Raw genomic sequence first — 23,980 nt, 5'->3', positions numbered from 1 at the left:
ATTATGCAAAAAATTCCATTAACAACACCATTAAAGAAAGCTTACTTAGGCATCAGAGGGTCGCCGGACCATTCTTGAGCCTCATCTGAATTTGTGTTTGTGTAGGAGAGGGATCCAACCCTCTAGTTGTCCGAGGAGACTCGATTATACGTACAAAATACGTCCAAAACAGTGGCATCATCCGTGAGATTTTATTTCCTATCAACTTAACGTGTGCTTCATAGGCTGGCAACAACTCGTTCTCAGACAACCCGAGGCCTAGAGGTCTCATCAGGAACCATGGACGCACATTTAACAAAGAAGGATGAGTTGGTGAAGAGGTTGATTGTGCAAGGGAAGCGCTCCAGAAAGAAAATGAGGTTTTATGAGAAGGCTCCCACATATCAGCAAAAGACCTGGAGCCAACCCACAACCAAGAAGGGGAGTCGCACAAAGTAGCCATGGTGTATGACGAGGAAGATAAGAGGAGAATGCGGCACGATCTCCAGGAACTCCAAAATAAGTACCAGGAGATGGGCAAGAGAGTGGGGGCATCCTCCTCTGTGGACTAGATGCTCACTAGCACCCGCTTACCCTATAGCGTAAACGTGATGGCAGTGCATATGACGGGTCCAAAGATCCTTTGGAGCACCTGGACATTTTCAGAGCGCATATGACCCTACACGAGTTTCAAGGCGAGATCGCTTGTCGGACTTTCCCCCCAACCCTAAAAGGTGCAGCGCGAGCTTGGTTTGTATCCTTGGCACCAAATTCCATTCGCCACTTTGAGGATCTATCGCGCCTTTTCCTCACACAATTCATGGCTAGTTGAAAGAGGTGACAATCGGCTGCTTACCTCTTGACGGTTAAGCAACAAGAAGACGAAAGCTTGTAGTCTTATATGTTCATGTTCAACAAAGAACGCATGATGACAAATGATCAGGACGAGAAATTTACACTTGCCGCCCTCCTGGGCGGCATATAGCCTTGAAGCCCCTTCATGGCGAAGTTAGCGCTCAAGACACCTGAGACATTGAGATAGTTTATGGACCAAGCTTACGAGTTCATCAACGCTGAAGACACCCTTCGGGCATTGAGTGCCTCGAGAAAAATGAAGATGGAACAGGCCGACAAAAAGGCCAAAGCCCCAGCCCAGACGAAGCTAGTGGATAAGAGGGGGCCAGGTTGACAAGAGCGTAGGCACGAGCTACCTTCATCAACAAAAGATACTGGTCCTCGCCACGACCGACCAGCATTGATGATAGAAGAAGGAACCACCCTGCTTGGGAAACAAAAGCACGAGAAAAAGAAGGCTGCTATTGTCGTTTTCGCAGGACTTCCACCCAGAGCACAACAGAATGCAGAACCCTAAATGAAAGGAGGGGGAATTGCCGTGGGTAAGTAGGCAAAACCGGCGGGATAAGCAGGAGCAGAGCCAAGGCAGGTATGACTGAATAAGGAGAAATGAGAGCCCGAGAAGGCAAGAAGGGTGAGGGGTTCAGCAAGACCGATCATGAACCCCCCACATCAAGGTCCTCCTCCGGTCAAAATCAGGACCATCACTAGAGGGTTTGTAGGGGGAGGATCCACTTTTTCTAGTAGAAAAGTGCACGTGAGAAGGGCCCGCTTTCAAGAAATATATGTGGCAAAACAGACCTATAAGGAAGAATGAAGCAGCCCTGTTAATCATGTGTCGAGGAGCCTCCACCCTCACGATGACAGGTTGGTGGTCACCATGCTGGTAGCCAATTTCACCCTTCGGAGGATTCTCATCTACAATGGCAACTTGGCAGATAGACTCTTTTGGGAGGTCTTCAGTCACATGAGTATCAATCTGGCTCCCCTGCAGCCAGCGCCCATGTCGCTAAAGGGGCTCACAGGAGACATGGTCTAGCCTGTGGGCATCATCACCCTTTTGGTGTTGGCAAGAGAACACCCACACACTTCTTCCACTATGGCAGATTTTATAATGGTAAAAGCCACCTCGTCCTACAATGTCATTCTAGGGCGACCAACACTAAACAGATTGAGGGCAGTGACGTCCACCCACTATTTGAAGATGAAGTTTCCCACTGCGACAAGAGTAGGGGAAGTCAAAAGAGAACAAGTATTAGCTCGAGAATGTTACGTGCAAGAGCTAAAGCCCACCAATGAGCATTCATGCGATAAAGCCTGCTAGACAAGGGAATGATGACCTCCCATGGCCTCCCTAACTTGTCTTGGAAGAGGAAGAAGTCAAGGACAAACAAGCGCTAATGCATGCTGAGCCAAACGAGCTCGAATCCACATCTTCGACGATCGACCGGGGGCCACGGTTAAGATAGGCGAAAGCTTAGAACCTAATATGCGACAGGTCATGAGACAGTTGCTGGCCGAGCATTGAGATGTATTTGCATGGATCCACAAAGACATGCCCATGATTGATCTCGACATCATCCAACACAAGTTGTGTGTGGATCTTGAAGCAAGGAAAATCAGACAGAAGCGCCATAGTTTCAACACAGAAAAATGCGCTACTATCGCCGAGGAGGTAGACTGCCTCTTGGCCACAGGGTTCATTCAGGAAGCCCACTACCCTGGGTGGTTGTCCAATGTTGTGCTAATTAAGAAGGTCAGTGGCAAGTGGAGGATGTGCATGGACTTCACCAACCTAAACAAGGCCTATCCCAAAGACAACTTTCCCTTGTCGCGAATAGATCTGATCGTGGACTCAACGGCAGGCCACCAGATGTTGAGCTTTATGGATACTTATTATGGATACAACCAGATTCGCCTGAACCCTGACGTTGAAGAAAAGACGTCGTTCATCACTGATAAAGGCCTTTATTGCTACAAAGCTATGTCATTCGGCCTAAAGAACACCAATGCAACTTATCAGCAACTTGTGAGTTGGATGTTTAAGGAGCAGATTGACCGGAACATGGAAGTATATGTGGACGACTTGGCCGTAAAAATTAAGACTTCGGCACAACACCGAGCCGATCTCTGGGAGGCTTTTGCAGTATTACGGCGGTACCAAATGAAGCTTAATCTGGCCAAGTGTGCCTTCAGTGTGAGTTGAGGGAAGTTCCTCGACTTCCTAGTATCAGAAAAGGGGATAGAATTAAACCCAGAGAAGGTGGATGCCATTCTCTATATGGCACCTCCACAAAGTATTAATGATGTACAACAGCTAGCAAAGAGGGTGGCCGCCCTTAACAGATTTGTGTCTAGGTCTACGGACAAGTGCCTCCCCGTTTTCAAGGTGTTGCGGAAGGCGCAGGGCTGGAACAATTAAAGTGACGGGGCATTCGAAGCCCTCAAAACCTACATTGCCAATCCTCCCCTCCTAAGCCAGGCCAAGTCGGGCAAAGTGTTGTGCTTGTACCTGTTAGTCTCTCCACACATAGTGTCCTCAGTGTTGGTACATGACGATGAAGGGAAACAAAGACCAGTTTACTACACCAATTGGACCTTTTGAGGTGCCGAAGCAAGATACCCATATGTAGAGCAACTTATCTTCACATTGGTAATGACAACAAGGCGACTGCGGCCATAGTTCCAAACTCACCCTATACGAGCCCTCTTTCTCCTCTTTCCGAAATCTTATCCTTTTCCATCAGTTGCTCTCTCTCTCTCTCTCTCTCTCTCTCTCTCTCTCTCTCTAGCTCGAAACTATTTCCTTGCCGCAAAGCTCTCTCTCCTCAACAGATCAAGAGATCTACCTTAGCAAATAGGCATGAAACTCAGAAAGGATGTGGCTTTCAATTAACGACTCTTACCACCTTCTCAATCCGTCTAAATGAATGCTTTGAATCAGTTTTAAATTATCACTACCCCTTTTCTGATCTCTTTTCTTGTTAGAGTAGTTTTGTTTCAAATAGGTTTATGTTGGATTGAGTGATCAAGACTGGGAGACAAGGATTATAAGCATGAAACAAATCCAAGCTATATATCTCTATAAACTTATTAACAACTTTCATGGGTTTTTGCTGGTTTGCTTGTACTATCCGAGTCTACATTTCATCTCTATAGAAAGTGCCAATTATCACTATTCTTCAATACTCAAAATTGAAAAAAATATGGAGGTGAGAGAAAATGAGAACTTCGGCTTGAAGAGAGAGAGAGCGAGAAAATATCATACCTTCAGAGGGGGGGGGGGGAGAGAGAGAGGGAGGGGTAAGAAAGAGAGAGAATGGGGAGGAGGTACACAAAATTCATTACATACACTCCTATTTTATACTTCTTAGAAAACGCACGTGTCACATATAGATTGGATGGTGTAAATATGCGGTGGTCACGGGTCAGGTCCCTAGATGCACTGTTCAGTTATCCTTCGGTCTTCGGATAAATTAAGGTAACAATTACCTGATATAAGTCTACAGATTCAAGCCATCAAGAGATGGCCAATCCACTCTGCATCATTTTCCTTTCTTAATATATATCAGACAAATTGAGACAGACAAGTAACATACTTTAAGCCAACTATGGAACAGGACGTTCATCGTCTCAAATCTCAATGCCTAATACCTGCTTCTTTAATATATATTTTCCACACTTCTCAAAAGCCACTAACACAAGAATAAATCCAATGAATGTGTACAAAAAGTTTACAGAAAAAAACTGGCCCCCATAAACCTAAATTCAACTATATAATTTTTTCTTTTTGCATTATTTTTTTCTTCTTTCTGTTCTCAAAAGAAAAGGAAAAGAACAACCCACCAGAAAGCTCACCCACCATGGACCGACCGTCGGCCTATTCTTGTAGCCGTGCTGAAGCGAGAGGTAGCACGAGGTATTTTCAGCCAGAATTTCTGGAGCAGAGTAGAAAACATATCAGCCCAGACAAATATGAGCACTCAGCGTCCTGTTTTTGCACGTTTCATGCCACTTGAGTTGAAAGGGGAGATGCTACCGCTTGGCCCAGGACTCTCTTCTCTGAAATTTGAATTTAGCATAGCTAATTCACGCAACTGCTGCCTCTTAATATAATCCTGGGACTCATCCTGCGCATTGAAGATTACATTTAAAAACAATGTCGAGAGTTTACATCAAAATTGGACCAAAAATGGTACCCAGTTATGCAAGGAGAATGGAGGGGAGACTTCTGCCCATTACTCAACAAAGTTAGAGCAATCTTGTTTTTCAAACTCAAATCTGTGAGGCTGTGCGTGGGAAAAACTTATACAAAGAAATCACTATACTTGCTAAATCAAATCCTAATGTAAAGTATCAATGAAAAAGGTGAAGGATAGCGTCTTGAACCAATTCTTGTCTTTCAAACTGCAAAAAGGCCCTCCCTCACTTCTCACAGGAAAGTGATGAATCTCAGACAGAGCTGAAGGCTACTATGAAAGGAAAAAATATAGAGCTTTAATGTGTTTGCATGCTTATTTGCTAGCCCCACTCCCTAAAGTGAGATTCATCGGATGGAAGAGCAGACTCCTCTGAAGCTTCATTAAGTGAATGCTTCAATTTTCATTAAACTTTCCAAATATATAAACTGCCTCCAAGAGCAACAAACAAGCAGTGAAACGATAAAGTTTCAGAATACGTTACAAACAATGATAACTAACCAGCTGTGATAAAGTTACATGGACTTCCAAAATAGAAAGCGATAAGAACTTTGCTAGAGATATATACCACTGGTTTGAGTAATTCTTCAATGATTTCCTGTGCCTGCCTCAATCTTATATCAACAACACTGGCTGGTAAATCAGCCTCAATTAAAATGTGGAGTGGTTCATTCAGGTGCTCATAGCCTGGCCTTCCTCTTAGCTTTTCTTCCTTGAGGTTGAAAAGAATAAAAAATAACTTAGCATGCAAATTAAAACCAGTCTTAAACTGGAAAAAGATCATACCAAAGTCCATAAGAACCTCACTATATTTCTACGTCAGTTTTGCATGAATACTCGTTGAAAAATATAAATTCTAATAGCAGTGCACTATAGGAAACAGAGATGTAGTGTATTACCTTGTCTGGATCCTTTATTGACCCTTTCCCTCTAATGTATACACGGCAACCTGTAGTTGCTTCCACCCGTTTCAGGGAATTGCCTCTAGGGCCCAGAAGCCGCCCAACAAAGTTGAACTAAAATCCGTAAGGAAAGAAGCAGTTTAGTGTAATTAGATTTTGATCTACAGAAACATGCAGATATCTAAGGAAATTTTAGCTTTATAAACTAGAATTTGTACAAAGCTCACATTTGGGTAAGTATCAACAGGAATTTCCAAACGCAAAATCCTCTTGACAGTGTATGAGCTAGGGCTTGCAGGTGCACCTTGCCAGTCCATCGTCATACCCAGGGGTCCAGTTAATCTCTGTAATGTAATGAAAGGTGCTTTAAATTGTTTTTGGAATTTCAAAAAGTTTGGATAATAGAAAAAAAAACTAAAGAAAAAATAGCATGCGGTTCACAAATACGGGAGGAACATTAAATAAAAATTCATCTGTATAAGCAGAAACATCGCACTAGGACCATAGATGTACATGCAGTACCCTCTTTGTGGGCCATGTATTTCTAGAATAATAAGAGGAGAAAAGTGATAAAATATCAATTTATTCGAGAATGAGAAAATTGCAAAATAAGGGCTTGGATAGATTGATGATAATGAGTAAAACAGAAGGATGCATATGCCCCTTCATCAGTTTAACTCATTCATTCAAATGATGTCATCATTAAGCTACCTAGTGCAATAGCATATTCCATGTGACAACAGAGGGAGTTGGGGCAAAGGTTGTAAGCCATGGAAAGGGATTGCAGAAACTGCATATTCTAGGCTGGACGCTCACAAAAAACTTTCCACTTTCTCTTTTTTTTTTTTTTTGAGAAGTAAAATAAGTCTCTATTCATCCAATCAACTGACAATTACAAATCAGAATATGCCCTATTTAAGTAGGAGCATTAGAAACTCTTGCAGCTTTCCACTTTCTCTATTGACCACTTTCCTCGTTAGGTTACATATTGAGGAAGTAAAAATTAGGTCCACATGTCTGTATCTGTGGATTCATTCACCTCAGTGTTAGAATGGAGAGAACGGGATAACTTTTGCAGCCCTTATTGACGTGTCATCTATAAAACCACTTCTAAAATTTCCATCCACTTCTAAGCTCCTCAAGAAGATCTCCTATGATGACCAAAGGACCTCATATAAAGTTTAGACCCCCCCCCCCAAAAAAAAAAACAAATAGGCAGGATTAGTCACTGACGTGCTCTCTATCAGTACTTATTGCTTTCCAAATCTATGCATTGAGCAATCTACAAAATTGACATGTGAAGTCAAACATCATGTTTAAAAAATATAGACTTAATCTCAGATCATATGCATATGACACACATCTTGCAAGTTTATTTGTTTTTTTCTATGACGGGGAACCACACCATGGCAGAGCCCTTAGGACTCATCCATGGAACGTAAATCCCCGGGGAGACTAGTACAGCAACCCACTGCCATGGCCTCCCACTTAAATCGTAGTTTGATCACAGGGGGAATCAAATCTTTGACATGAGGCTCATGCACACAAGTTCACCCTTACCACTTGGGCTACCCACGGGTAGTTTATCTGTTGAAAGTTGCATAACCTTAAAATGTGAAAACAAAAGAGAAGTAGAGGGCACCAAAAATGAAATATTAAAAATCAGATACACAATTACCTCTGGTTGAAGGCCATTCCAGCTACTGAATCCTGTCCCAGTTACACTTGAAATAAGGTTTGAAGAAGCCATGGGACTAGGGCTTCTATGCCGAAGTCTGTCAAAGTCGCCAAAACCTTGGTTGGACATCAATCCAGAAACTCGTAAGATCTCTGCATGTTAAAGAGCATCTCATATGAGAAGTTGACCTGCAGTCTTGGAGATATAATACTAAAGGCGAAGGCATTGTTGAAATGATGGAATTTGAAGAACGTTGCAAAATGAAGTAGGAAAAGCCCTCAGTTACTTCTAGTCATCTTTGTTTAAGGAGACAGCTTAAATGCCATAACCACTCATAGGTAGATTGGGTAGAAGATAAAGTAAAAAGTCTAAGTTCTTCTCAGCAAGGAGCCCATAAAGGACAACTATTCAGTTGATCCAGGCTTGATCAATTCACTTTGGTCTTAAACTCATGTACATAAACTTGTTAGGGCTAAAACACTAGCAAACTCCAGAATCACAAGTAGCAAGTGACAAATTACTCAATAGACTGCATGCAGACATACCAGACTCAGCCCAACATTCTCATTAACAGCTTATGCAGCCTTTTTTTTTTTTTTTTTTTTTATTGGCATCAGGTGTCAAACGGCGTTCCAACTAATCCGGGGGTGCATAGGCATTCGGCAAGGAGTTTTCCGCAAGGGCACCTCAAGTAATTCAAGGGGAAAATCCCCCAGTCCGATGGCCCCTAGAGATTGTTTGTACTAGGGCTGGGCTCCGACTCCGACGGAGTCGGAGTGCTCGTTTCCGACCTCCGACTCCGACAAGAGTCGGAGCCAAATTGGAGCTCCGACTCCGACTCCGAACTGGAGTCGGAGTCCGACTCCGATCGGAGGTCGGAGCTCCGACCTCCTATCGGAGCTCCGACATAAGATCGGAGCTCGACGTGCGCTCGACGTGCGCTCGACGTTCGCTCGACTTCCGCTCGACTTTCGCTCGAGCGAACCTCTTCGGAAGAGGTTCGCTCGACTTCCGCTCGACCTGTCGCTCGAGCAGAACTCTTCCAGAGAAGTTCGCTCGACTTCCGCTCGACATGTCGCTCGAGCCAATGTTCAATACAACGTGTGCTCGACTTGCGCTCGACACCTCGCTCGAGCAAAAGTGTACAGTAAAAAAAATTTCGGAGTCGGAATCGGAGCTTCTTGGAGCTCCGACTCCGACTCCGACTCCGAATAGATATTCGGAGCTACTCCGAATTCCGACTCCGAATTCCGATGACTCCGACGAAGTCGGAGTCGGAGCGGAAGTCGGACGGAGTCGGAATTTTCGGAATTTTGCACACCCCTAGTTTGTACCCAAGGGGATTTGAACCTTAGACCTAGGGAAGCATACCCCCAAGCCCAAGGCCTTTACCACTTGAGCCAACCCCTAGGGGATATAAAGCACACAATGTTCATGGCCTCATACAACGGCAAAAAATCTGAGTCTATTGAAATTCAAAGGACCGATCAACATGTTTGACGTTACTAGCTCCAGCATTTTACACTTTTGTTTCATAACTTCATCCGACAAATTATTAACCAAGACCACCCCTATCTAGTCAAAACAACCCCAGTACAAATATTTTTACAGACTCCATGCAATCAAATATATTTTCATACCAATTATCACCTCCAGACCATACATAAGACGATGTGAATCCCGGAGACCGTGCAAACGCAACATGTCTTTTACCCGACCTGTATAATGCACCCCCATCACACAGGTCAGGTAAATCATTTGCTTTTTACAATAGGCCGTTGCCCTTAGAAATTGTTTACACCCAAGGGTTCAAACAAAGGGTTTCCATATTGTCTGGCCAGTGCAGACACTTGTACCATAAAATCCAATAATCGTGATCAATGATTGAGGAAGCCAGTGGCCATGTTCATACGGTTAAAATTTAAACAACAACTAGACCGATCTAAACCAATATAAACAGGCACATTTCTTATCCCAATAGTAATGTTACAGAAATGGAAAGGAATAAGAAAAAGGAAAACCTAGAAAAACCCAGATCCAAAATTTAGAGCTTTAAGAAGTGACCTTGATTTAACAGTCGACTACATATCGGAAGCACTTGCATGAAAGGCCCAAGCTTTTGATGCTCTGCCAGCAACTCTGACAAGTACTGACTACAGAACAACAAAGATCAAAAGAGCATTTTCAGATACACAAAATATCGATTCCACCCAAAAAAAAAAAAAAAAAAAGTTATCAACTTAATTAAGTCTATGCTTTGGTCTCTGATTCTATCTGCTTTAATTGTACGATAATAATAGTGTTTCTGGAAGCGTACCTGTCAACATCTGGGGTGCTTCTAATCTGTGGTGAAGCAGCTCTTGCTGGTGAGAAGTTGGGATTATACAGACCTGACATGGATTTCCCTTTTTCTATATGAAATTTGAACAAAAAAAGGAATGGATTCGAAAAAGGTTTTAGTTGCTCTAATTGCAGAAGAAAAAGGAGAAACAAAGAACCATCGATAGAGATGGCCTCTATTAAGAGAAGGGGGGAAAAAAAAAGAGAAAAAAAAAAAAGAAGAGAAAAGGAAAAGGGTCGACAGCTCTCTGTCAAATTTGTAGAAAGGGAAGACAAAATCTTAAATTAATTTCTTTTATTTTTTTTCACTAATTTCCCTTTTATATCCTACGTCTGTGAGATAGATAGGGGGTTGAAGGGCAGCGGAGACTGAAGAGTGGAAACAAGTGGACATTTTTACCTAAAACTAGGGTAAAGATTCTGCAGCAAAATTATCACACAGTGGAGAAGGAAATAGAAGAGAGAGTTTGGCCTTTGGTCTTTTTTTTTTTTTTTAGTTTTTACCGCAACGTCATCTGTGAATGGAGTCAGAAGACGCATGCAGCAGCTGAAGACAAGTGTCGGGCATGCAGCACATCAACGTTGTATTTTGGGGGTCCGAATGGGAAAATGATTAATGATGTCTTGCCAACGCAGTCTTAGCTGGGTAGTGAGAGTGCATTTGCTCAACATCTTATTGCGACTACGTCGTTTTGATTGGCTCATTTGATTTTCTGCCTCTCTAGTTGTTATTCTCAGCCTCCATCTGATTTGGACATTTCAGCTTGGTTTTTGAATACTCTCCCGTGTCTTGTACTGTTCTTCACAGACTACTTTTTTCTATGCTAATTGAGAGAATATCCCATGGTTACCATAAAGAAAAATACTAAATTTATAATTATTTTTTGATAAAGTTTTAAAATTATATTGCAATTTTGGCTTACTTTTCCATAATTAGTGGGAGACTAAAAGAGAAGAGATATTGCTGTGAATTTTGTACAATTTTATTCAATTGTCAACAACTAGATTATATACAAAAACAGAGTTATTAAAAAGGAAAGTTGTACAATGTGAAACCGTAACTCAATATGGAAAGCAGTAAATAAAAAATAAATACAAAGAAATCAATCCTTGATTCTGGGTTGCAGTGATCACGGTAGCAGCTGTCATGAGGTGGAAAAACTTCCGTTTGCAAGGATCAATTCTTGATTCTAGATTACAATGATCACGGTAGCAGCTGTCATGAGTTGGAAAACCTTTCGTTGCATGAGTTGATGATAGCAGTTTAATGAGAATTCATTATTCCTTAATACGCCCCCGCAAGAACGGACTACCATCGGTAAGACCGATCTTGTTCCGTAGAAAGTCTGTGCGCTGCCTAGAGAGAGGTTTGGTGAGTAAATCTGCAAGTTGATCATTTGTATGAACATGTCGAACAGTGAGAGCATTTTTCTGAACTAGGTCCCGAACAAAATGCAAGTCAATTTGTATGTGCTTCATTCTTGAATGCTGGACAGGATTGAAACTGAGATGAGTGGCACCAAGATTATCACACAAAAGTATTGGTGGCTGTTGAAGAGAGAACTTCAGCTCAGTAAAGAGGGATAGGATCCACATAGATTCTGAGGCAGCAGTGGCAAGTGCTCGATATTCGGCTTCCGTAGATGATCGTGCAATGGCACGTTGCTTTTTTGAACTCCAAGAGATGAGATTGGAACCAAGCATAACTAGATAAGCTGAGGTGGAGCTGCGATTATCCAGATTCCCTGCCCAATCAGCATCCGAATAGCATAGGAGAGAGGGACTGATATTTTTCTGGATTGAGATGCCATGAAAAATAGTGTTTTTGAGATAACACAGCAACCGTTTGATGGCAGTCCAGTGATTTGTAGAAGGACAGTGCATGAACTGAGATAGCTTGTTGACCGCGAAGCTTATGTCAGGGCGAGTGAGGGAAAGATATTGTAATGCACCAATTACTCGACGATATTCTGTGGAGTCAATAGGTGCTGATCCATCATCTAACCTTAAGGAAACCGAGGTGGACAATGGGGTGGTGACATCCTTGGCTCCATCCATGCAAGTTCTGGCCAAGAGATCTCTAACGTATTTATGTTGAGTGAGAAATAGCCCATTGGTGGTGGGAATCACTTCAACTCCAAGAAAAAAATGTAGAGGTCCCAAGTCTTTGAGAGAGAATTTTTGTCCAAGTTTTTGTATAATGCTTGCAACAAAGTGAGAGTCATTATCAGTGATAATTAAGTCATCGACATACACCAGAAAATAAACAAGTGTTGACTCAACAGCATATACAAATAATGAAGAATCGGACTTGGTGTTAACAAAACCAAATTGCAGTAGAGCTTGTTTGAGAGTAGAATACCAAGCACGTGGTGCTTGTTTAAGACCATAAATTGCTTTTCTAAGACAGCATACATGATCAGGATGTGAGAGATCTCGAAAACCCGGAGGTTGTGCCATGTATACTTCCTCGGTAAGATGGCCATGGAGAAAAGCATTATTAATGTCTAATTGTCTGAGGGGCCAACCACGCATCACAGCAACAGATATAACTGTTCGAATTGTCACTGGTTTTATGACAGGATTGAAAGTCTGAGTATAGTCTAACCCAGGTCGTTGATTAAAGCCCTTTGCCACTAATCGAGCTTTAAATCTTTCAATTGATCCATCCGCAAGTCGTTTTACCCGAAACACCCATTTACACCCAATTATATTGCAGCCCTTAGGAGGTGGTACCAGACACCATGTATCATGGCGCATAAGAGCTGTAAGCTCAGATGACATCGCATCACGCCACTTGGGTTCATTTAGGGCTTGAGTCACAGAGGTGGGTTCCAGCGATGGAGGAAGAGGATGTTTGGTGACCATGAACATGGTGACCATGAATAAACTCTTAGGTTTATAGATGTTGTTCATGGATTTAGTGACCATTTGGTGTGTGCGTGATTCAGTGGGTGGGGGTTGCTCAGATGCAGAAGGCATATTCACTTGAGAGGGAGAGACACTTTGATCTAAAGAAGGTGGTAAAGGACATACCTAGGAGGGAGCGGTCGTTGGAGGCAGATCCACCAAAGTTGAAGGCGAAGCAACGGTACCCAGCGGGGAGTCAATTGGCGACGGCATTTGTGCAGGAGAAGGCGTCGGCAGAAAGATGGGCACGGGTTGAGAATCACGCAGAGCAGTTGTGGTGATTTGGGGATTTTCGGGAGAATGGGAGGGAGAGGTAGCCATGGGAAAGGTTTTTTCATCAAAAAGAACGTGTCGGGAGTGATAGATTTTTCTGCTGATGGGCTCGAGACACAGATAAGCATTTTGGATTAAAGAGTAACCCACGAAGACACAAGACACGGCTTTGGGCTGAAGTTTATGGGAATTATAGGGCCGGGTCAAGGGAAAACAAAGACACCCAAATTGTTTGAGCTTCATATAGTTGGGAGTTTGTTTAAATAGCATCTCAAAAGGTGTTTTATTGTTCAGATTTGAAGTGGGCATTCGGTTTATCAAGTATGTTGCGGCTTGAAATGCATAAGGCCAATAAGAAAGAGGCATATGAGCATCAGTGAGAAGAGTATGACCAGTTTCAACAAGATGGTGATGTCGTCTTTCAGACATGCCATTTTGTTGTGGAGTGTGAGGAGCAGTAGTGTAGTGACCAATGCCATGAACAGATAAGTAATTTTTGAGAACAATATACTCGCCTCCATTGTCAGAATATAAGCTCTTAATTTTAGTGTTGAATCTATTTTCCACAATATTTCGAAATTGAGGAAATATAGTTTGAACACACGATTTATGAGTCATAGGGTAGAGCCATATATATTTGGTATAATGGTCAACAAAAATAATGTAGTATTTTGAACCATCAATACCAGTATCATGAGAAGGACCCCAGACATCAGTATAAATTAATTCAAGAGGAGCCGTGCTATTTAAACCATGAGTTTGAAACATTTGCTTGTGAGCTTTATTTTGGGAACATGAAACACAGAGAGATGAACTTTCTTTTTTATTGATAGGCAAAGAAAAAGTGCTGATAAGATGTTGAAAAATTTTGGAAGAGGGATGACCAAGACGTTTGTGCCATCCATCTGCCGTCGTACGTTCATGAACATAGGCAATTGCGGGTTTGGACGCCATAGCCATTGTTTCCGGCAACGGGTACACGCCATCTTCACAGTCTCCTTTGAGTAGAGTCGCCCCCGTGATCCGATCCTTCACAAAAAAATGAGAGGGATGAAATTCAAGGTAAACATTATTGTGTTTTGTAAAATGATGTACGGAGATCAAGTTTTTTTTAATGGTGGGAACACATAGTGTTTCTCTCAAATGAAAAATTCGACTGGGAGAGGTAAAGGATAATGACCCAATATGAGAGACTTGCAAACCTGATCCGTCACCAATGACTACTTCATCCGTACCATCGTATTCAGAGTGAATAGAAAGGTTTGAAAGATCAGTTGTCATGTTGTGAGAGGCTGCTGAGTCTACTAACCATTTCTGTCCTTTATTTTTGGAAGAAGCAGCACAGTTGGCAGAAAAATCATTTTGATTGTGCTTCGGACAGGTTTTAGCCGTGTGACCAAGTTGATCACACAGCTGACACTTAGGTTTATACTTACGAAAACCCGAACCATTGGTGTTCCGCTTGTTGTTGTCGCGGCTTTTGGAACGTTGGCCATTCATTCCAGAAGAAGCTGGCTTGCGCTGAGTGAAGTTGGCTGTTGCAACTACTGGTTGCGTAGCTTGTTGTTCCAGGCGACGAAGATAGCCTTCATGGCTGATTAACAGATCATGGAGCTCCTCAAACTTTAGAGGATTTTCACGAGCTCGTATGGGTGCAGCAATTTCCCTAAATTCTGGACCCAAACCATTGAGAATATAAATAGTGAGGTCGTCATCCGAGACAGGGTGATCAATCCGTGCCAGTTCATCAACGGTAAGTTTGATGGTGTGAAGAAATTCTGCGACAGTCCGATTGCCACGAGTATTGAGAGTGAGATCTTCCTTCAACTGCATCGCACGGGTGCGTGATTTCCCTGCATAAAGACAAGTTAATTTATTCCAAGCTTCATGAGATGTCTTACAAGAAGCAAGTAGCGGTGTGATGGTGGTGGACGTTGAGGCTAGCAGTGCATGGAGGATCAATTTGTCTTGACGAATCCAGCGAGAATTCGCAGCTTTGGAAGCAGCAGAGTGTTCGGCATCGATAGCAGGACATGGAAGATCACCGGTAACAAAATTCATGAGGTCATAACCTATAAGCAAGGCTTCAAACTGTGCTCTCCATTGTGAGAAGGTAGTGGACGTAAGTTTCTCGTTGATGGTGGTAGCGGCATTAATGGTAATGATGGGGTTATCAAAGGGTGCGGAAGAAGACATGATCGAGAGTGAGGAAACTTGCTCGTTAGATATTTTGGCTCTCTTGATACCATAAAAGAGAAGAGACACTGCTGTGAATTTTGTACAATTTTATTCAATTGTCAACAACTAGATTATATACAAAAACAGAGTTATTAAAAAGGAAAGTTGTACAATGTGAAACCGTAACTCAATATGGAAAGCAGTAAATAAAAAATAAATACAGAGAAATCAATCCTTGATTCTGGGTTGCAGTGATCACGGTAGCAGCTGTCATGAGTTGGAAAACCTTTCGTTGCATGAGTTGATGATAGCAGTTTAATGAGAATTCATTATTCCTTAATAGAGACCGAGATTGATGGGCTGGTGTTTGGACACGCTGCAGCCTGCTGCCCCCACACCTATTATTGTGAAAGTAAGAAAGATGATATATGTCGAAAACAGGTTTTTGAGAAGATTAATTGCTTTTAATTCAGCTTGGAGTATGGTTCCTCTACATATATAATACCACCAAACTAAGATATATAATTACTTGTATGGTTTTTTTTTTAACTATATACATCAGATCAACAAATTCTATTAAATCTAATTACTCCTTCTAATGGATCTTTCTATAAATGAGATATTAACGTCGTGTTTCATATTTCTAAACAAAGTTCTCTGACAATTTAGAACGAGACCTTTACCTAAAAACACAGAAGGTGGGGTTAGGATTGTTCGAGAGGCTTCCGATGACTAAGTTAATCTCTTTATGTATATATATTGATAACTTTTATATTGAGAGTTTTTTATACTTAGGTGGGAAGCTTTTATATTAAATTAGTTTGAATTCAGAGGTAAAATAAAATAGTTTTAGATTTAAGATAAAAATTAAAATATATATTATTAAAATATATTTTTTAATATTATTAATATTTTAAAATTTGATAAAATAAAATTATTTATTATATTTTATATAATAAAATAAAATAAAATAAAACACTTTGAATAAAAACGAAAACGTTTTGAGGGAGCATTTGTTCCTTGTGTCAGAGTCAAAGCCTTCCTGCCTGTATCCATTTTAACCTGAACATTTAATGCGACGTGCTGACCGAGGTCAGGAGCTTCAATGCGGCGTGACTCTTTGGTTTGTAATATCAAACAACATATAATTTTCTCTATTATACTTTAATTTTCTATGTGCGTTTATATTATTGTTAGAGAAGCCTAAGGCCCATATTGTTTGGGCCGCTGATGGGTGGCAGGAGCTGGGTCAGAAATCAAAATAATCCATAGGACAATAGCTAAACAGAACTCCAGAGCGAGAGAGAGCGGAGAAGATTGTTGAGTTCAGGGAGAGAGAGATCTGAGATGTCGTGGGTATGGTTGGAAGCAGCGTTACCTCTGGGAATCATAGCCGGAATGCTCTGTGCTATGGGTAATGCTCAGTATTACATTCACAAAGCCGCTCATGGCCGGGTATTTTCTAACCCCTTTTTTCTTCACTTCAATGTGAGATTCTTTATCGATCATTCTTTCTCGGACTAACCGAATTCCCTTATTACGTAATTAATTTTTACAGCCGAAGCACATCGGCAACGACATGTGGGATGTGGCTATGGAACGGCGCGACAAGAAGCTTGTCGAGAAGGTCTCTGCCGCTGCTCATAATTAAGAGAAAACGCAATTGAAAAAAAATAGAGAGGTATTTTTTGCATCGAACGTTCTGGTTACGTTCCCCCTCCACCTCCACCCCCCCCCCCCCCCCCGGGGTGTAATTTCTGCTGTTTGATCTTTTTAGGGTTTCCTTTCAATTTAACGTTGAGGGTTTAGCGTCATGGTAATTAGTTCTTCTACATTTATGTGGGAGCTTGTAGTAATCGTACAATTATTTCAAGGGTTTAAATTACTGCGATTTTTGGCGTTCTAGTCGATGGTGGGATAATTAAATTATTAAGGTAGTTTTATTTTACGAGTGATGCTATAAAATATATTCCTATCTCACTTTGATCCCATTCCATAAATATGGCAGTTTCAGTTTCTATCACCCTTGGATTATCTCTCTTTTTTTTAAAAAAAAAAAAAAAAAAAAACTACCTCATGATAGTGGGATGATGTTGTAGTATATAAAAATTTCCTTTATTATTAGATATCTGGAGTTTACCACTTACCGCCCACTTGTCAGCTTGCTGACCTCGGCCTCACCGTGGTGTGAAGAGTTCTTTGCCTTCAGGCTTGCATCGTTTCAGTTCTCTATCCCGTTGGGCGTGGGTGGGTGTTATTGGGTTTGTGGGGCCTGATTTTTTGGTGTGTTGGCCCAAGCCTGCCGCTCTATGCCCAAGCCTTGTGGGGGTCCGGGGGCAACTCCTTGGCCTAATTTTTTGGCATTGTTTGCGATAAGAGGAAGCGCTAGGCAAAAAGCTTGCTCGATGTTCCTGCGATAGGTAGTTCGAGCGAAGCTCAGTAGAGAGTTCGTTGGAGTCTAGCTCAAGCAAATGTTGGACATAGAGTTTGCCCGAGGCACGCTAGCGAATAATGCAGAAAAGTGAAAATTAGAGTTTTCGTCATGTGATACTATAAATATGTACTTAATGAATAGTATAGTAGTTATGAGGTTCTGAACAATGAACTTTGGCCCCAAAAAGTGTATTTTGTGATTCCTCAATACAATAAAATCCTCTGCAGCTCTGTGGATGTAAGCACGTTGCCGAACCACATTAATTTTGTGTTGTGTGATTGACTTGCTTGTGTTTGCTTTTGCTTGTCTGTCATTGTTTTCACAACGTGTGGGTGAGTGTGGATAAAGTGTTCACAAGACATTTTATGTTGAGATTGCATAACTATGCTTTAAATTGCCAAGTAAAACGTTTTTAGAGGACATTTATGATATTGTGCTTGTGCTTGATATGTTGATTCTATCAAGTTGGGCTAATTGGAAGGTAATTAACATTTCAAGAGTAGATTCAAGCTGGTTTCTGATGTATATGATCTATAATATGTAGTTAAATGTGCATTTGGCTCTGTGTGTGCCAAAGTGTGCATTTGGGTTTCATCTAATGCATAAATCGTATACAGCCAAGATCTTAAATATTCTACAATAATTGATTTTGTGGAACCACTGCTTTTGGATTTCTAGAAGTGAAATCAACACACAATGTTCATCTCAGTTCTTGTAGCGTTGGCAAGCTTTACTGCAACAATGTTATCACTTTGTGGAACAACTGTAGTGCTTCTTGGCCTCATATCTTGATGTAAAAAGCATTTTACTTAAATACTTAATGCCTTGAGAGCGGCTGGTATTATTTTTATTTATTTTAAGTTCCCTTATCTTTTTTGCATTTTTCATACTAGATTGGTAGGTGTGGTAAATTTTATCACCAAGGATTGAGAACCTCAAAATATGCTATCAGTGTTGTATTTATAATATTGCGCAGATTAGTAGCTGCTGTTATACAATTGGGATCATATGCACTCTTTAAAGTTTCCCTTTTATAGATTCCTGGTTCTTCTTAAGTTGCGAGGTTCAGCTCAGCCATGCCAAGTTCTTTATATGAAATTAGAGGTTTTGTTTGTTCATGTTCTAAATATTGAAAATGTTAATACAAGGTTTTAGTTTCTCTCTCTTTCTCTCTCTCTCTCTCGAAAAAAAAAAAGAACCTTTTTTTTTCATGATTATCATATTAAGATATAGGTTTAAATAGTAGTCTTCCAGCCACACCCTTATAGCAAAAGTCAAGTCAAGATCAGTCAAAGAAAACATTGGAGCAAGTGTCAAGTATAGGCATAGCAGTGGTTGGAGTTGTTTCAACGGCAAAATGAAAAGGGGGGTATCAAAGGTAAAGGTTAAGAAGTAGAGGCCTTGCATCTCTCCCTCTCGCCCGGCTCATTCTCAATCATGATAGTGGCCTTATCAAAGGTAAAGGTTAAGAAGTAGAGGCCTTGCATCTCTCCCTCTCGCCCGGCTCATTCTCAATCATGATAGTGGCCTCTTAGAACTTTAGAGCTTTGAATGGGCGAGCTTATACATATATATACACAGGGTGCAGGTCAATTTGCTAGCTCCAGAATTCAAGCACAAGGAAACTCTTGCCATGGTTGATCGGTTCTTTGCTCGTTACCCTATCTAATTGATTGTTGAAGCCGGAAACTCTTTGGGCAATTCCTATTGTACTCTGGAGATTTATTTTGAATAAAATCTTTTAGATTTCAACTTATGTAGCTAGATTAGACCTAATACTTCTTAGGCAGATAGAGTCGGATCATCATGACCCCTGCTTTCCGGCTACTTACAGATAGTCAAGTTTTATTTTAATAGGGTCATTTAATCTGAGCTTCCCTCGTCTTCTCATTCTGCCTCATGCATGTTTGTTTCGTTGTTTTCAATGAGCTTATTTACCTAGTGGAACTTATGCTATTTACCAATAAAATGCAGGAAGCTTTGAAAGTGAACTCTTGAAAGCGGGAATAAACTGCCAGCAATGCTGAAGAGCCTCGAGAGCAACTCTGATATTGTATTTGTTTTCTTTGTATGTGAACTTGGAGGAGCCTCGAACCTTTTGGGAAAAACACACTCTGTTCTCCATCTTCTTGTATCTGACTCCTTGAACTTGGTTTGAGAGAGTTTTCTGATTGATTTTGAGTTGCTTGTGTCCTAACCTTTTTTTGTCATGCTTGGAAATATTTTATTGTTAAGAATGATGCTTCGAAATATTGGGGGCTTTACTAGTTACTCCAATAAAATCTAAAGGAAAGGAATGGACAATTGGTAGATGATCCCGGGAATTGGAACCTTGGAGTCGGATTTACAGAGGTGAGAGAACACAAAGGAGCAATACAAGTGCTTGAATTAGCGACTTATTGTTCGCTTAATTAACATTTGTTTTTTGAGCTATAACCGTGTGTTTATTATTGCGCATCTCTACTTTGGCCTTTTTTATTTTTTTTTGTGGGGTGGCGGGATCGAGTTTTACACTACACATTTATATATAAACCAGAAGTTGTAATTACCTGTCAATTGGTTTTATTGGCAATGGCATAATGGTATACCACTTGGAGACAAGGCCAAGTCGCCCTCTGGTTATGCTGTCATGCCACGACAGTTGTCTACTTGCCTTGTCTTTAATGCTGATCAAGGCCCACAGCCTCCTCAGCAGAATAATTGGAATCTCTGGAAAGATCTATTTTTAACAACTCTACAATTGTTGGCTACAAGCGAGTTTGATTTTATGTAATTTATTTTATTAAAAAAAATAAAAGAAAAAAATTTTGAGAAAAGAAAAAAAATTATTTATTTTATAAAAATTATTTTCGTCTTTAATTTGTATCGTTTTGTAAAACAGATACTTTATATGTTAGAATCGGTATACAAATTGATATCCGAACTCGTTTGCAAATATATACATATTTTGCAGTAAAATATATACATATTTTAATTGTGTGTTAAAATATATACATATTTTATTTAAAATATAGAATAATATTTTACAGTAATTAATCGTTATTGCTCTTCGGTAGATGCATATTTGAAACCTTTAACCAAAAAAATGAGAGAGAGAGATAAAAGAGGAAAAAGAAGAATCAGTGTATAGTTGGACTGACTAAGCAGAGTGGCGTAGCAAATAATTAAAAAAGCTCGTTAATGTTGGCAATCCTTCTTAGTTCTTGAACGCGGAGGAGATTGGTGTCAGCCGTCATAGAACCTTTTGTCAAATAATCGTAATTTTTACATTAGAAATCACTTTTTAAATTTATTTTCAAATAAATATAATATATTTAAAAGTGTTTTAAATATATAATTATCAAATAGTAAATAAGTTTTTAATAATGAAACTTATTAATTAAGTTATAAGTTATAAATCTTAAAGTTATAAGTTATATTTTTTATTACAATCCCAAACATGTATTTAGGACTTCTTTGGAATTGTATTAGAGTCTTAAAAGCTCTTTAATAAAAAGTTAGATTGTTTAGGTGTTACATATGAAAGTATTTTTCAATCTCAAATAAGCTAAAAAGTACGGTTGGATGCTTGTTCTCAAATGTGCTTTTCTGAATATCCATAATGTAGTTCAAATTTTAAAAAGACTGTCAATAAGCAAAAATACTCATACAACTTCAGATAATTACAACTTTCAAATTTTTAAGGATATAGTCATAATCTTTAACAAATCAAATTATCGTCATTTATACTTCAGAAAGTATTTTTAATTTTGTTTCCAAACAAATGTAACATGTTTGAAAGTGTTTTAAACATATGCTTACCAAACAATAAATACTTTTTAATAGTAGAACTTATTACTTAAGTTATAAGTTATATGCCCTAAAACTATAAGCTATATTTCTTACCACAATCTCAAACATGCATTTAGAGTAATGTTATGTATAGTTATAGATTGTAGTTATGGATTATGTAAGTGTCGCGCAACTTTTTTGAAAAAGAGTTAAGTTCATTATTAAAAAGTTAATTTTTTTACATAGATCCTATATTTACTTACTTTTTTAAAAAGAAGTGCACGATACTTACGCACTCTATGTCTACAAATATCTTTTATCCTTAAACTCATGACTTGAATTACAAAACTTAATACTTTACTCTTCTTTTTAACCTTATGTGCCATTTCATTTGTTCTTTTATCTATTTTTAATTGCCGGAATTAAAAGATAGGGTCAATTTTTAATAGGCTGGAGTGCATGTAAGTTTTTGATAATAAGGGTGCAAAATACAAAACTCATGTTAGTTCAAAGGGTATTAAGGTCTCCTCAAGTTGTTGGAACTTCAAGTGGGAGAGATATGAACATGTCATGTTGTTGGAATCCCAAAGCTTTTTCCTATTTGTAAAAGATATTCTTCCGTTATAAGTTAGGGTTATTAATAAAATTGAGAGTATCATCCCTCTTTAAAAAAAAAGTAAAATATTTTAGACAATATTAAATGAGTAATAATGTCGTAAGACCTATTTGATGAGTTTAAATAACAATTTAAAAAGATATTTTCCCATCCAAAGGTGAAAAAACACTTTTATGTTTGTACCGATTTGATAAATGTGGTTTTGAGTAGCATGTGATGAGAAACATGAATCTTCTTAATGATTTTTTTTTTTTTTTGGTCTATAATTGGTCATAGTTTGAAAAAACAGAAGGCAAATATTGGAGTGGAATAAGGAGATTACAAGCCACTTGAAAAAAAAAATAATCACAAATTAATAATTGCTGTTAATATCAATTGAGTGGAAGAGAAGGGAGGTGCGGCTAAACATTTTAAGCGACTAGATATTAATTGGATCCAAACCGAGCTTAGTAGTGCAAAGTTGCCCAGGAAGTGGAACACGACACCAATAGGGACGCCGTCCATGGGATCTTTTTTTGTTTTTTTTCCCCTATAGTAGCATGTCCTTTGCATGCCAGCAACAGTGCGCTCCCAAGCCTCACATCATGAAGAAGAACAATCTGAAGCAATGGAAGCAAGAGCTAACAAATAAGGTGAAACGATACGGAAGCTGATGGAAGAAGTGACGGCTCTCTGCCAAAAGAATGCCAGAACCAACAGAGAGTTGGAGGAAGGCGAATCCCTAAGGTTATGGCGGCTGAAGAAGAGAGGCGCATGATGCACCTCTAGCTTTGTGAACTCGGGGACAAATGCGTCGAGATGGCTAAACGGATGGGCACGACGTCCACGGTGGACTAGCTGCTCACCAGCATGGACCTGCAATATAGCGCTGAGGGACCCCAAGATTCAAGGTTCTGTAGATAGATGCGAAGGGTCTAGGGACCCCCTGGAGCACCTGGAAACATTCAAATCTCATATGACCCTGCATGGGTTTCCAAGAAAAGTCGCGTGCAAGGTATTTCCTCTCACTTTAAAGGGTACAACGAGAGAATGGTTCAGGTCCCTGCCACTTGTACCATTGACAACTTCGAGGAGTTGGCACATCTCTTCCTGACGCAGTTCATGACAAGCAGGAAAAGGAGGCACCCCGACAAAAATTTGAAGTCATTTCTCTCTTGCTTCAATAGGGAGCGCATGATAACAGACGACCAGGATGAAAATATCACTTTGGCGGCTCTGCTAGGGGGGTTTGGCCTCGTAACCCCTTTATGATCGAGATCGCATGAAAAACCCCCACTTCATTGAGGGAGTTCATGGACTGAGCCGACGGTTTCATCAACACCAAAGATACACTTGCGCTGACTGCTCCTCGGAAGATCGAGTTGGAATGGGTAGACAAGAAAGCCACCAGGCAGAGCGGCAGTGCGAGTTGAGAACGTAACAGGAAGAAAGCGCATGAGACCAAACGCAAGGAAGAAGAGCTTGCTTGAGGGCGGGTCGGACCACGCACACACTCCAACATGGTTGTGGAGGCCGAAAGAAACCCGAGCCTGCAGGAGGAACAACAACTAGGCCTGACCCATCCTAAATACTGCACCTACCACCGCACTGACAGCCATCGAACAAAAGACTGCTTCAGCAGGAAGCAGAAAATGGAATAATTCGAAGCCCTCCTAGACCAACAGGGTGACGAGCAATGCACCCGACGACCCGATGGTCGTGTGCGGCAATGGAGAAGTGAAAGGCCAGCAGGGCGGGAGGACAGCCCAGAGTAAGTCCATGCCAAAGGAGCCTGACAAGAGGAAATGACCCCATGGGTGAAATTTGCATGATTGATAAGGGATACACTAGGGGAGGGACCACCTT

The 23,980-nt window shown here is 40.5% G+C and overlaps 2 protein-coding genes across 2 annotated transcripts; one reads left to right on the top strand and one right to left on the bottom strand.

Annotated features, from left to right (window-relative positions):
- Positions 1–4,460: 4,460 nt before the first annotated feature.
- LOC108990010 (KH domain-containing protein At3g08620) lies at positions 4,461–10,427 on the bottom strand. Its single transcript, XM_018963844.2, has 7 exons — positions 9,931–10,427; positions 9,678–9,766; positions 7,614–7,765; positions 6,163–6,279; positions 5,933–6,049; positions 5,602–5,745; positions 4,461–4,964 (listed from the first exon to the last, which is right to left on the bottom strand). Exons 1-7 carry the CDS (start codon positions 10,008–10,010, stop codon positions 4,818–4,820), a joined length of 846 nt encoding a protein of 281 aa, XP_018819389.1. The 5' UTR covers positions 10,011–10,427; the 3' UTR covers positions 4,461–4,817.
- Positions 10,428–16,570: 6,143 nt separating this feature from the next.
- On the top strand, positions 16,571–19,998 carry LOC108990011 (NADH dehydrogenase [ubiquinone] 1 alpha subcomplex subunit 1-like). The gene is made up of 3 exons (XM_018963845.2): positions 16,571–16,769; positions 16,873–16,995; positions 19,723–19,998. Exons 1-2 carry the CDS (start codon positions 16,662–16,664, stop codon positions 16,963–16,965), a joined length of 201 nt encoding a protein of 66 aa, XP_018819390.1. The 5' UTR covers positions 16,571–16,661; the 3' UTR covers positions 16,966–16,995; positions 19,723–19,998.
- The last annotated feature ends 3,982 nt before the right edge of the window (positions 19,999–23,980 follow it).

Source organism: Juglans regia, chromosome 4 (assembly GCF_001411555.2).
Source record: "Juglans regia cultivar Chandler chromosome 4, Walnut 2.0, whole genome shotgun sequence".
Classification (NCBI taxonomy): domain Eukaryota; kingdom Viridiplantae; phylum Streptophyta; class Magnoliopsida; order Fagales; family Juglandaceae; genus Juglans; species Juglans regia.
This window is presented reverse-complemented; position numbering and strand designations above follow the sequence as displayed.

What these genes read in the sequence shown, in the direction of transcription:
- LOC108990010 (XM_018963844.2), bottom strand. Translation starts at nt 10,010, where the DNA reads ATGTCAGGTCTGTATAATCCCAACTTCTCACCAGCAAGAGCTGCTTCA. An exon ending in AGCACCCCAGATGTTGACAG is followed by an intron (nt 9,767 to 9,930) that starts GTACGCTTCCAG and finishes GTTGTTCTGTAG; the next exon opens with TCAGTACTTGTCAGAGTTGC. An exon ending in TAGTCGACTGTTAAATCAAG is followed by an intron (nt 7,766 to 9,677) that starts GTCACTTCTTAA and finishes TTTAACATGCAG; the next exon opens with AGATCTTACGAGTTTCTGGA.
- LOC108990011 (XM_018963845.2), top strand. Translation starts at nt 16,662, where the DNA reads ATGTCGTGGGTATGGTTGGAAGCAGCGTTACCTCTGGGAATCATAGCC. An exon ending in ACAAAGCCGCTCATGGCCGG is followed by an intron (nt 16,770 to 16,872) that starts GTATTTTCTAAC and finishes TAATTTTTACAG; the next exon opens with CCGAAGCACATCGGCAACGA.